Below are 13632 nucleotides of genomic sequence, written 5' to 3' on the forward strand. Positions count from 1 at the left end.
CAAATAATATAAACCATCTTTATAAATTTGAATGACAATTCACATTTTCATTCCCTTTTTTCTAACAGTAAGTGGAAACATTCACATTTCAGCCACTTAATTTTTGATCATGTTAAATGAATGCCAACATTTCAACACAAAAAGCTCTGCTCTCTTGAAGAAACCAACACTTTTCCAATGGCTAAATGTTTAAATTTTTTGCTGTCTACATTCCTTGTATTGTTACTGGGACTGACTGAGACCATGACGGAGCTGTCTGGAGAATTGCAATTCCACCTGATGACAGCTTCAAAGGGTTTGACTTTTATTTTCCTTCCATGCTGGAATGAAGATAAACCTACAAAGTATTTTAACAGAATTCTGTTGAAAAGAAAACCCTGGTGCTCTTCTGAAATAGATTTACTCTGTAGGTCTTTATTTAAGGAAGAATGAAAGCATATCTGAAATAGATATTTTGAAACTACTCTACAGAAATATAAAATCCATGGCTTAATTTGTACCCTTTCTCTCCCATGAAGAAGCCTGGGGTAGATGTTTGAAATACAAAACAATCCGTCAGCTCTATGCCTGTTCATTCTGATTCTCTGTTATCTTATCACTGAAACTGGATAATTTCACTGGAAATTATTTTACTTTTCTAGAAGTTGCAAACTAAGTGGAAACTGTTTCTCCTTTCAGATCAAAGATACTGATTGCTTGTTAATGTCTTCATTCTTTTTAGGAATACTGAAAAATCATGTTTTAAAAAAAATCCAGAGAAAGCAGAGGATTTTGACTCTAATCTTCCATTTTTGCTGTAAAGGTGGTTACAGCTGCAGAGGTTGTAGCTGGCTGGTATCAGCAAACAGATTGCCTGGGAGTGGTGCATGGATTTTGTCAGTACCTGAATAAACTGGGGCAGATAAACACACAGTAAAGTATTTTCTTGTGGAATTAAAAGGTGTTTTTCTATTAAAAACTCCAGTGGTAGAAGGGGAGAAAATAATATCTCCAAAGAGGAAGAATGGAGTTCAAGTAGAGGTCAGTGCATGCAGTTTCTTATTCCTCATACTGTCCCTGGCACAGGACCACTGTTTCCATGGAACTTCTCCTCTTCCTTGGCTTTACCAAGCCTTGCTGAGCATGGGATTCATCTTCCCACCTTCATTGCAGCTGCACCTTCTCCTGTCAGATCATAGTAAATAGGGAGAAATCAGCACTTCTGGGTTTAATGATTTAATTTCATGATTAAATGAAGTTAAATTAATAATAAACATTTTATTATGTTACTGAGAAGAGTTGTGGAATTTCTATAGCTGGAAACATTCAAGACTAGGCTTGGAAAAGCCTTGAATAACCTCATCTAAGGCGATGCTCTCAGCAGAAGGTGATTTTCTGAGTTCTAATCTAGACTTTCCATAATTCCTCTGATTCCCTTTTCCCTTCTACTCTAGTATAGGGTGATACATGCTTCAAGTGCTACTTTGTCTCCATTGACTTGAAAGTATAAACTCAGACATCAATATTGACATTTAATCTGATGAATTCCACTGCAGATATTCTCAAAATGAGGAGTTGCATGTCCTGTATCCCTCTTGACAGCTCCAGCCTTTTGAACTTCAAAGAGCCAGAGTCCAATGCCACTTCTCCTGACGGCAATCAAACACACAGCTCTGAAAAAAAAAAAAAGAAAAGTGAAAAACCTGCAACCCCTGAACTCCAAAACTATTCTGGAGCACATCTCTGTTAGTCACTCATGCAGATGTACTTCAACATACGCTTCTGGTGACTGACCTATTTCTTCTTTCTGCAATGAGATGAGAGCAAGTGTCATCTGGAAATGCCTATTTCCCACCAGGCAAAACTAACTTAGGCACAGCTGTTCATAATCCAGGCAGCTGCTTTTGATCAGATAAATCCCGCACCGAGGTTGTCAGAGTCACAATGTGCAGGTCAGAATGTTCACTAAACCCTAAAATTAAATTCTGGATTCTCTAAGCTAGTGAAGAGGGTTCCTGTCCTTCCAGAGGCATTTGGCAATCAGCACAGAGTTGGGTTCTTGTGTTCAGTCTTTGTTGTGAGGTAAAGAGGTGCTCAGTGCAACTCTGTTCATTATTGCTCTTATGTTTTGCCTGGTCAGTTTTGTTTGCAATCCTTCTCGAAACAAGATTATTTATTGAGTTGTCCCTTGGGGTCTGCTCTTCTCTGGTGGGGGGCACTTGTACTGTTGGCTTAACCTCTAAGCAAATGTTCTGGAATGTGTGTTATCCCCATGGGTCTTTCCTGGGGTAGAGGGCTTTTCTTCCATTAGACACAGACACTGAGGCACCAAAGGCTGACTCAGTTCTTCAAAGTTGTTTATTCCTACTTTCTGCTCTTTTCCATACCTTGAATATTGATGATGAACAGGGCTTACAAAATTGGGCAGCTGCCCAATACTCACTGGTGGCAAGACAGGCCCAAGTGTCTTGGCCAGTATTTTCTCCTGAGAGGGACATCCTTCCATCTGATGAGAGGAATGTCCTTCCTATTTTATGCCTGGCACCAGCTGATGGCTAAACATCAACAGGCCAAATGGGCTGAAATGTAACTGACTTGAGAATGACTGTCTACAGAAATGATTTGCTAGTATTTGGGTTTTTTTAAGAGTGTAATTAACTCTCTAGTAATAATAACAACAATATAATGATGATGATGATGGTAACAATAACCCTAAGAAATGACTCACCCATTTTGTTTGACCGCAGGGGAAGCGCTACATTTGGCCAGAGATTTCGGCTACACCTGTGAAACAGAGTTCCCTGCCAAGGCAGTAGGAGAGCACATTGCCAGACAGCACATGGAACAGAAAGAGCAGACAGCGAGGAAAAAGATGATCCTAGCGACCAAGTAAGGAGGGAGGGGAAGCGAAAAAAGAAATCGGTCTGTCACTTCTCCATGTTGGATCTGTGGGCTGGGGGAGGGAGGAGTGGGAGTATGGAGCTGGGATTGTGGTGGCTGCTATCACAACAGTGCTCACTGGCTGTGGGTGAGTGAGATCCTCCTCGGAGATGCTGAAAGAGGGACCTGATTTACTGCAGTGGGGTTTCAGTGGCTGTGCTCTCATTGCCTGCGGTTAAGGGGGCGCATACGCCTTCCCAGATGTTTTGGTTTAGATGAGAACAGAGGATATTATTACATGGTAAGATCTATAGGATGGAAACTGGCTTTGTCTCCTGTTTGTGTGTGAGCAGGAGATCTGAGCCTTTGCTGAAGTACTGGTTATTGTTGGATAATTATCATTAGTCTGCTGAGGGAGAGCTGGTTTGCAGAAGGACAGATCCTCTCTGGATGCAGACTGCAAGAGCTCCCCTGAAGTCAAAGGCACTGGAACAATGTACAACAGCGGGGGAGCTTTGCTAAAGACATTAAAGACACAAAGAGGCATCAGACTTCACTCTAAACAAGCCACTCGTCTCCCTGGAGCAGTAACATCATGTTAGGATAACATTTCTTCTAGGTTAATTAGCCTTGATGAGGAAAGAATTAGCCTTCATGAGCCATGGGAAACAGGAATAAATAGTCTGTGTGGAGTAGGGCAGACCTGCCCTAGGTGTGTGGTCTGACTGTGTGGGGTAACCTTGAACACGTTCACAGTCTTGCTGTGCTCACTGCAGTTTTGTATTTGAGGCTGAAGTAGAGCTGAGACCACAAATCCAAGCTCTCAAATCATCCCCTCCATGCTGGAAGTGTTTGAAAACCCTTCCAGGCTGTGATATATCCAAAAGGGAGGAATTTCCCTGCACTAGGGGAAAGGGCTGACCCGCAACAGGATTGTCCTGTGTATCCCAATGTCCTTCTGCTTTGGCAAGATTCCTGGCCTTGATGTCCCTCTTGTATCCAGAGAACTTTGCCCTGACAGTGACCCAGGGATGAGATGCACTCAAACATCTCATGCTTGTGAATCCCATGAATATAATCTGTGGTCCTTCCCTGGGGTGGTAAAAGCATCACCACGTGGATCAGTGGGAATTTTCTGGTTGTCAATGTGATGAGAGACCTCATATACCACGTTCCTAATTCTCCTGCGCATTAAAAGGAATAATGTAAGTGGAATATTATCTTATTCTTACCTCTATCCACATTTAGGGGCTCCAGGGGTTTCAGAGGCATGAGAATAAACCAGATGGCCAGAAGAAATTCCTCTCTGCAAGTTGTGTCTCCCCATTGCTGTGTAGCCCATTAACATCCTGCCTCCTATCTGAGGATTTGTCCCATCTACGGAACACAATTCAACAAAAATAATGCAAATTTCCCTCATTTTTTCCAGGCTTGAGTGAGAAATCACAAAGCCATGGGTTGTAATAATTGGTGGGTCACTTTTATGTCCTGTCCCCAAAGGCTGTGCCGCTCAGGGGCACATAAGAGCCTCACTACCCTTTCTCACCACCCGATATCCAGTTTCTCAGCATCCTTCACTATTGAGATGAGGTATCATGGGCATGCACTGCCTCTAACCCCCATGAACTTGGGACTTGTACGCTGCTATCCAGAAATTATTAGGAACAAAATTCCTTTTCCCCAATCCTATCAGTTAAAAGCACCAGGAAATTGCTCAGAGAGGTCTGTCAATAATAGAAAGGTCACATCCTCCTGCAGTCAGTTTTGGTAACAGGGACAGATGGGTCAATGTGTGTGTTACTACTGCCCTCTCCTGCCTGCAAGGAGAACAGGGATTCCCAGTCCTGCCCAGGTGTTCCAGGAGGCACAGGTCCACGGCATCCCTGCATCAGCATGGCATTTCCCAGCCATGCTTCTGCATGTCTGATGCAAAGAGCTCTAGAAAATCATCAGGACTTTCCACTGCTCACCAGCCATACTGAAGCTCTAGGTTGGCAATTTCAGCAATCCCACAACTTCCCTGGCTCATGGGCTTTTGAGTGATGACAGAAAAAACAGAACATTATTATGCTGCTACCAAAACCAACACAGAAATTCCAGGGTGGTAAAATCACTCAAGCTTTGTCTGTGGAAAGAGCTGGAGTGCTGCTGCCTGTGTGTGTTGCTGCTGCCCACTGTGGGACAGGGCCAGAAGCCCACAGAGGTGCTCACATGTGTGGTCCTGAGGAAAAATAAGGGGAAAGAACAATTTCCACAATTCTCAGAATATAGGTGACGAGGAAAAACAAGTGGAAAGGGTAAAATTATTTCCACAGTTTTTCATATTTAGGTGTATTTCCATTATGGATTTAGACATCCAAATTCATTGGCTCAGTTCAGCTGCCCAAACACAAGCACCCGCTGCCATTTGAGTTGAACTGGGCTATCTAGTTTGGCCATGAGCTGCTGCTGTCTTTGTTACTGTGTTGTATCTGCCATGGCTATGGAAGTCTTGGATATTACAAATCTACATGTGGGTAATGAAACAGAGCCCTAAATGTCCACAATGATGAAGGTTCCAGTGTCCAGTAGGAGCTCCCTGGCCTTCTTGACATCAAGGGCATCCAGACCTTGTAATCAAGCAATCCACCCACCCTGAGTGGAAGCAGTTCAGGTGCCATGCGCAGATCTGTGGCCCACAGGCCAGTGAAGGCTAAAAAATGATCATTTAGATACCAACAGCTAACACATGGAGGCCACAGAGCTTCAGTGACTCTTTTCATTATCTTACTCAGCCCTACCTGATCTGAGGCCATGCTGATAGAATTACAGAGAACAAAAACAGGACTGCTGTCCATCATGGAACAAATCACACTCATTTTGTTAAACTGCTTCATCTTCCAAAGCTACCTCATGGAAATGGTCTCTCCTATTTGCAAACTCAGGACCTGCCTGGGACAGTACAAATTGATGCAACAGGATGGTGCCATGGTCTGTTCTAACAGTTTTATGGACTAGACAATGGAGAATGAGAGCTCTACTTAATAATTGTTGTGGGAAGAAGAGATGATTGGGCTGTGTAGGCACTGTTCACTGCTGAACACAGGGATCAGCAATGGCAGGATGGGAGTGAAACAGGCTGATAAAGAGATGAAAGGGTCAGAAAACATAAGCAATGAGACAAACAGTCTTCTACTATTCTTTCTTTCCACTCACCTCCTTTGATTGAGCAGACGATTGTTTGGGCAAGTGGATGGTTTTCTGGATGGACCAAAATGCTCCAAAAAGAAGACTGAATTGTCACAATTCTGGCCAAAGAGTTTTTATATTGGCCTGTCAACCCTAGAAACATAAAAAAGGTTTCAGGATATGTATTCAAGTCATGGAAAAAAAAAATACTGGGACCATGTTTTATAGGGTCTTTCAACATGGGTCAATTTTCCTTGCAGAGGCATGGGAGAGCCTGAGAGGTTTTACAGCAGGGAACAGAACCTGACCAATTTGCAGCTTGGGCAGTTACAACACTGCTGAAGGCTGAGTCAACTCTTCCAGTTGCTAGAGAGGCACAGCATCCTACAGGAAACATCCCAGTGTTTCACAGCACAAGGTCTTCCCTATGATCAGAGGGGCAGATACACCCACATTTACACAGACCAAACCAGAATACTGTGGATAATAATTTTATTGTGGAGTTGATTACAGCCAGCGCAGACTACTCAGCATCTGGCTCATGACATTTCTCTGATATCTGGTCCTTGGATACCTGGAAACTTTGCCACACTTGGAATAAATCAGATTCATGGGCTTACATTTGCCCCACTCTTGTACTCAACATCAGGCATTTGCTTTGGCCACTTGTAGGGATCAGGGGCTCTTGTTTTGACCCAGTACAGAATTTTTTCTCTTTTTCTGGTCATATAGTGAACCATGTATCACAAATCATTGGATGTCTCCTATGCAGGAGTGACCAGGACTATTTTTATTAATCTGTGGCCCCCTAGGAGAGCACAACCATCTTCCTTTGCTTTTTCAAAATCACAGTCCAACTCAGCAAAAACTGCCAATCCCTCTCTCTGTCACTACCCCAGGTGATATTTTACTGGTAGAGGAGGCTCTGAGACACCACTTTGCCTAGAAATCCCCTTGAAAAAAAAAGTAGGTTACTGCCTTTTGCAGGTTTTCATGTATAATAAAAAAGTTTTTTTCTTTTCTTTCAATCTGCCAACATTCAGTAAAGACTTTTGACACGTGAAGATAGAAGGGAACTTAATTGCACACTTGGTTCTGACACTTTCCTTTGTTAAAATAAAATAACTTTTAAGATGAACTTTTTCAACAGGTAGAAAGTAGAGGTTGGAGGAAGGAGAGAAGAGCAGTGCTGACAGGGCCGACTGGGGATAGTGGATTGTTTAGAAGCCAAAATGACTGACTGTTTTCAGTTGTTGAAAGGAACTGTTTTTCCTCTAAGGACCTGATTCATTAAAACTGTATGCTGCATTTACATACATTTCTGCTGAATACCTCTCTTTGCCTGAAAGGCTGGGGTGATACTGTCTTTTCAAGCAGTCAGTGTCTAGGTCCATGCAGATGACAAGCATTTAGAGAAATCAGGCTTGGATGGGGTCCAGCAGCACAGCAGGAAATTGGTTTCTGCATCTCCTCTTAGTCAAGAGAGAGCTATCCAAGATCTCTGTTCCCAGCTTGTATCACTGTCATAAAGTGAAGGGTAAAACCAGCCTAGCACAGTTTTCTTGCTTATAACTCAGCAGTGAAGGACTTTGTAAAGACCAACAAGCTGAGTTTACCCACTTTTTCCATTATCCCCATGTCCAAAAGACAGGAGTTACAAGGTGATAATGAAGACTCCAAACTTTATCTAGGACCAGGTGTGCAATGAGTCTCCTAAAAGGGATCATGGACCAACAGAGATGCTATTTAGTATTAGAAATTGCCCCTAGGCACAGTGATTGCATCTGTGATGCCAAAATGAACCACACACACCTGAATCATCAGATTGCACTTGTCCAAGTTACTAAAATATTAGAATGGCTCATTGAATTCTCCCAAATATCTTTTGGGCAAGTCCTGGGAGATAGCCCACAGCAGGGTCTATTCTCAGGAAGTCCCAGGATTTAGGAGACCAGAGGAGCATTACTATATGGATGTTATCAGATGGTGACAAATGGTCTGCAGGTGTGAGGGTGTCCCTTGTCACTCTACACTTCACTGGGTGCCACTGTTACCAGGCTACATGTAGCACTGTGACCAGTACCAGGTTAACCCAACAAAGAGCAGGTCCCCAGGTGGGTGTCCTGATCATCTGGAGGTGATCATGCCCTCCTGATCCCCCATTAGTGCCTTTATTTCCAGTACAGGCAATGGAGAGCTCCATGCTGATTTGGACAGGTCCTCTTTCCTTTTTTCAATTAACTGAATCATAAACCAAGTGAAAGTAAGTGATGTCCGTTCATTCGTGGTCCAGATAATGATCTTTTGAGGACATGAGCTAAATGGAACTGATTTGGTTTCTTTTTTTTTAAGTTTGTTGGTAGAACATTCTGAGGCTAATTCACAATGCAAAACAACAATGCAACAACACAAGAACAGAAGACCTTATTGTCAGATGTTTCCTACTGTTAGGTCATATATAGAGCAATTCCAGGGAATAAATTTAACCCCCAGATGCTGTGGCATCCTGAGAAGCCCCAGGGAAGACTGAGTGGGAGAAGGAAAGCAGTGAGACCATCCATCCTTTACAAAGAAGATGGGCTACTATGCTGGTGGGAGACCAGAGCGGACAGACCCTAAATTCTCACTACAAGGGGTCTTTCCTTCACACCTCCTTTGTCCTAAGGGTTGGGAGCCAAAAAGGCAAGTCCAAAATATCCAGGATTTCAACTCACAGAAAAAGCAGTGCCCAAAATGTACACAAGCCTATGTACAGGTATTGGTGTATTTACACAAACTAAATAATAGAGTAATTTACATATTCCAGGCATATTCTAATGCCAATTCACCATTTCCTTTAATCATAAGGCTTGCTGCCAATGTAGGTTAGCTAAGCTAGATTTAACACTGCCAAACTGGGTCCAATTCAGGGGAAAAATCACATTTTAAAATGTTAGCATTAATATGGTTCCACAGGGAAAATATTTCTGTTCAAGAGATTCTGTATGTTGTTGGTTCTAAGAATTTGGGGCAGGTAAGCCAGAGATGGATTTGTCTATCTTTAATTTCTGTAACAACAATTCTGCCAAGCAATTCTGCTATGAATGAGATCACTCAGGACAAGGTGGGAGTGTTTTGGGAATCAGCTTTATGGGAAAGATTACACCTGTTTTATTGAAGGATTTCCATTTTCCTTTTAGACAAATATGTAAAGAATTCCAAGACCTTCTAAGTCAAGACAGATCACCCCTCGGATCCTCCAGACCGACTCCAATATTAGACCTCGACATCCAGAGACATTTAACACATTTCAGGTACGATTTTGAAAGAGGAAACTGAAAATCCATACTTTTGATTTAGACTGCATATGATGTCTTAATTGCATTTGTTCCCGTACCTAAAAGACATGCAAATAATTAATTAACATCCATAATCCCTGCAGGCTGTGCCTATTAAAAATGCAGGTTTGCCCAGCAATGTAGTTCAAGTTTGCTGCATTCAACCTGCTTCTAGGACCACAATCTGAGTTTGGATAAGATCTTTTCTGCACCGACTGGTCAAACCTCCCCATCTGGCTAGAAAGTTGTCTTGCTTTAAACATGAGCCAAATCACAGCTCACAAGTGGATGGTCCAGAAGCAGAAACTCAAGTTCTGAACTAATATAAATTAATCAAAATAGAAATAATAGGAAGAAGAGGTTGCATCCTTTCCAATTAAATAAATCATTTCAGAAGCTCCTCTATGCTACTGAGATAATTTGACAATGTCTTACAAGGACCATTTTATTAACTCTTTGGCTTCCAAAGCAGGCTGGCCTTAAAATACATTATCTACTAAAACAATTTTACTGCATTAATTTCCAAACAACACACTGGAAAAATCTGGGAGAATGAAAGCTGACTCACACCAAAAAGCCAGACTGATGATATATTTAGACTCAGTTCTCAAGCAATATTTAAGGTACTGATTTAAACAGGCTTAGTAGATGTTTTGAAGACAAATACCCACGGTACGTGCATGCCAAGTCCAAACTTCATTAGAATTTTATCCAAATTATGTATAAAAGTGTATAGATGTTTTGGGTTCACAAAGATTTATTAGCTCAGGAGTTGCCGTGCAATTTCATCTTTTTGCTTTAGGCAATGTGTCAGATACAGTCAGGAGTGATGTGGGATCTTCCAGAAGGCCACTTTGAAATAGTGGGGTCATCTAAGATATCTATAAAAGATAAGTTGGATGAAACATCCTGGAGGTGCTCCTGTCTTTGCTCAGAGGGGAGTATGTGACTTGCTGAGGCTACCAATTGTTAATTTTTTCCATCCACTAGCCAATATCTGAAAAAACATGTGAAGAACTGTCCCAGAGAGTTGTTTACAGACCATAATGTTAAGCAAGTTTCAGAGCACTATAAAGGCTTAGAATTGTGCTGTATATTCTTTAGCACAACCAGCTGAGCCACTCTTCTTTCACTGGCTGGACAGACAACCTCCTTGTCCCAATATCCCAACATCTGTGAGTTACTAATATTCTGATAGGTGCTGTGATAACTAATGCTTAGTCTCTCCGACTTTGAGTGGAATCCCAAAAATACCCACCATCCCACTTATTCCATGCACCTCTTGGGGTGTGGAGAGGTAAGGGTAATTCCCCATCCACAAGTGCACACATTCCTGACATTCCTGTTTATTCTCACACACATCTGTGTGCATCCCACCTGTGTAAGAACACATCAGAACAATCCCACTCCTATTCTCAAACAATGCTGTGCATGTGCACACACAGAGCACCCAGCTGTGTGTATATTTTCCATAATACACACTCCAAAACACCCAACTACTTGCACACATCAAGAGTAATCCTTATTTATGCAGAATGCTCATAGAGGGATTTTAATCAGCTACCTAAGCTTGTGGAAAAAGAGGTAATTCCCTATTGCATGCACACAGAGGAATGTGATAAGAGGTGGCTAATCCCCAAGGATTCCTGTGTTTAGAGTAGAAATAGCAGTCAGGATAAAATGCTGAAGGCTTCAGCTACAAAACTGTCAACTGGTAGAGCTTCCATCCTTCCTTCTCTGATGCCTTCAGTAGTTGGAGGGCAAAGCTTCTGCAGGCAGCTCTGGATCAGTCAGCACTTTCTTTCATGTCTGCTGCAAAGCTTTAGTGTTGGACTGAAGATGGGCGCCTGGAGGAACACAGGCCTTGGTCCCACACAGGGTCTTCCCCGACTTTAAGTCAGAGCCTTCCCTGACTGTGCTCAGGGAATGGTGAGGGCTGCCAGATCCAGGGGTGGAGCTGAGATCATATTCCTTTTCCAGCTTGTGTAGAGATGCTGGGGTCAGATCAGCTTCTTATTTGGACTTCTGACTCCGCTCAGATGCCTGTAGGAGCCTCCGCTGCAGCCAGCTGTGCATCTTCTGCCACAGTGCCCAGGAATCTCACCTGTGTAGCTCGATAAATCGGAATTAAACAGGTCTAGCATAGATGTGTACATCAGTGTAACTAGAATTTCTCTCTAAACTCCATTGGCTGAACAGTCTGCTCTAGATCTCCGCCAGAATGGGAGATTAGCCAACTAGTACACACTAGTCACTTACACTGTGGACAACGATACCTAATGTAGGCAAAAAAATCATTTTTCCCATCCCCTAAATCCATCAGTCTTCACAGTCAGATCATCTCAACCATTACTACCACTACTTGTCTTCTTGAGATTAAATATCACAGAATCATAGAATGGTTTGTGTGGAAGGGACATTAAATCTCATCTTGTTCCAACCCCCTGCCATGGGGGAAATAGAGAGTCTTTAATGTCCCTTCCAACACAAACCACTCCATGATTCTATGATATGATGAAATCTTCAGAATCTGAAGAGATTTTTTATGACCATAAAAAAAATCAGAGGAATCACACAAATGTCTCTTATTAAAATAATTTCTAAGATATTGAAAGACTTTCTGAAGAGTTATAACATCAGATATCTACAGTGGAATTGGATCCAGCCTCTACTACATTGGGGTGAAAGGGAGTTTTCTTTAGGAATTAATTCCCCTACAGCTGTTCAGTGTAGAGTTGTGTACTCCACTTTCTCCTGATGTTACCTGTTCTGTGTTAATTATTAAGACCAGGGTTCACAGCCTGGCACAGGTTTTTCTCCCATTTCTTCTGTTTTAAATCTTCAAGTTCACTGCTCTCTCTGAATTTTTTCCACTGAGTCTTAGTTCATCAAGATCTTCAAATGTGTCCAACCTGAAGTACAGGATAGTCCCCAGGAAAGGACCAGAAGGCTTGGGTTTGCTCTAAATCCAAACTCAAATGTCACGCAAAACACAAAATGGAAAATCTTCAAAGGAGCTGCCAGTGAGCCTGAAAACTGCTGGATTTTGCACAACCTTATGCAAAAACTCAGAGATTCTTGTACACCTCTGGTACACCCCTGTTTGTGCAGCTGCTGTCTGAGATGTTCATCTGACCTGAATTCAAAATGCTCCATGAGGAATGACTTTCCAATATTATTTGATCATGAACAGACAATTCAGACCCTTACATTTATAGCAGCAAATATGATGCACTACCCAAGCCAGGGTAATTTTATGTTTTTTTCATTCAACTTTTCTCCCTTTTCAATACATTTTAGAGGACTTTACTGAAGAGAAGTTACATTGATAACGTTGTTTATCAGTAGGCTGTTGAAGTTATACTGATAACCTCAAATAGTTTCAAATATATTGGTACTAGCAGATAAAAGTAGTGCCAGAGAACAGGCATTGGCCATCTGAGCTTCTCTTCATCTGCAGAATTTCTGGGTTTTTTTTCTGTCTGGTCTGACTATCACTAACCCAAACTATTCCTGGGCACATATAGTACATATGTATCACCAATAAAAGCGTAAGTTTAGAAATCCTGGAAGCACCAGCCCTCATTACAGCCCAGTCAGGTGCCTTGCCTGTGTTATAAATTTAGATTTAGGGAAGTCCTGCCTTGCCAGGGCTGGATCCCAAATCTCACGGCTGTGTTGGGGTAGCTCAGATTTCCAAGCATTACATAAATCTGCATTCAGGAAGAGGTGAAAGGTTGTAGGGCTGCCCAACTTGTCCTTCAGCTCTTCTTTGAGCTGGCAAGGTTGGAAGAGATCTTAAAGACCACCTTGTTCCAAACTCTCTGCCATGGGCAGTGGCACCTTCCACAAGACCAGGCTGCTCAAAGCCCCACTCAACCTGGTCTTGCACACCTTGAACACAAATAGTCCTGTGGGTTGTACCTGGCCTGCAAGCCACCACATGAGCCATCCCACCCCCAGTTTCTGAGGAAAAATTCATCATGAAGCCATGGAGCAAACAAAAAAATCCTGGAAAAATCAATTTCCATTACTAAGTGCTGAGACTTTTTGTCCAGACACAGGAGCTCTTTATTGTCCTCTAAAGGCTGATTTGTGCAAAGCATTTTTGGGTTTACTGCAAAGGAGAGCGAAGTCAGCATATCAGTACTAGAAAAGAACCTGAAATTTTCTATGGCTTTAATGAGAGGAACCTGTTTTTCTCACCCCTTGCTTTTAAAGTGGAGAGACCATAAGGATCATCAGGAGAGTAAAGAGTGAGAAGAGCAAGAGAAAAAGAAAGATAAGT

General features: G+C 42.3%; 1 protein-coding gene across 3 annotated transcripts in view; it reads left to right on the plus strand.

The window, feature by feature from the left end:
* TFAP2D (transcription factor AP-2 delta) overlaps nt 1-13632 on the plus strand; it is a 53991-nt gene that overhangs the window by 25103 nt on the left and 15256 nt on the right. For all 3 annotated transcript variants that reach the window (XM_030946445.1, XM_030946446.1, XM_030946444.1), the window contains 2 exons: nt 2727-2868; nt 9207-9320. In XM_030946445.1, the coding sequence (XP_030802305.1) occupies nt 2727-2868; nt 9207-9320 (256 nt within the window). The remainder of the gene's footprint in view (nt 1-2726; nt 2869-9206; nt 9321-13632) is intronic.

This window comes from Camarhynchus parvulus, chromosome 3, assembly GCF_901933205.1.
Source record: "Camarhynchus parvulus chromosome 3, STF_HiC, whole genome shotgun sequence".
Lineage (NCBI taxonomy): Eukaryota > Metazoa > Chordata > Aves > Passeriformes > Thraupidae > Camarhynchus > Camarhynchus parvulus.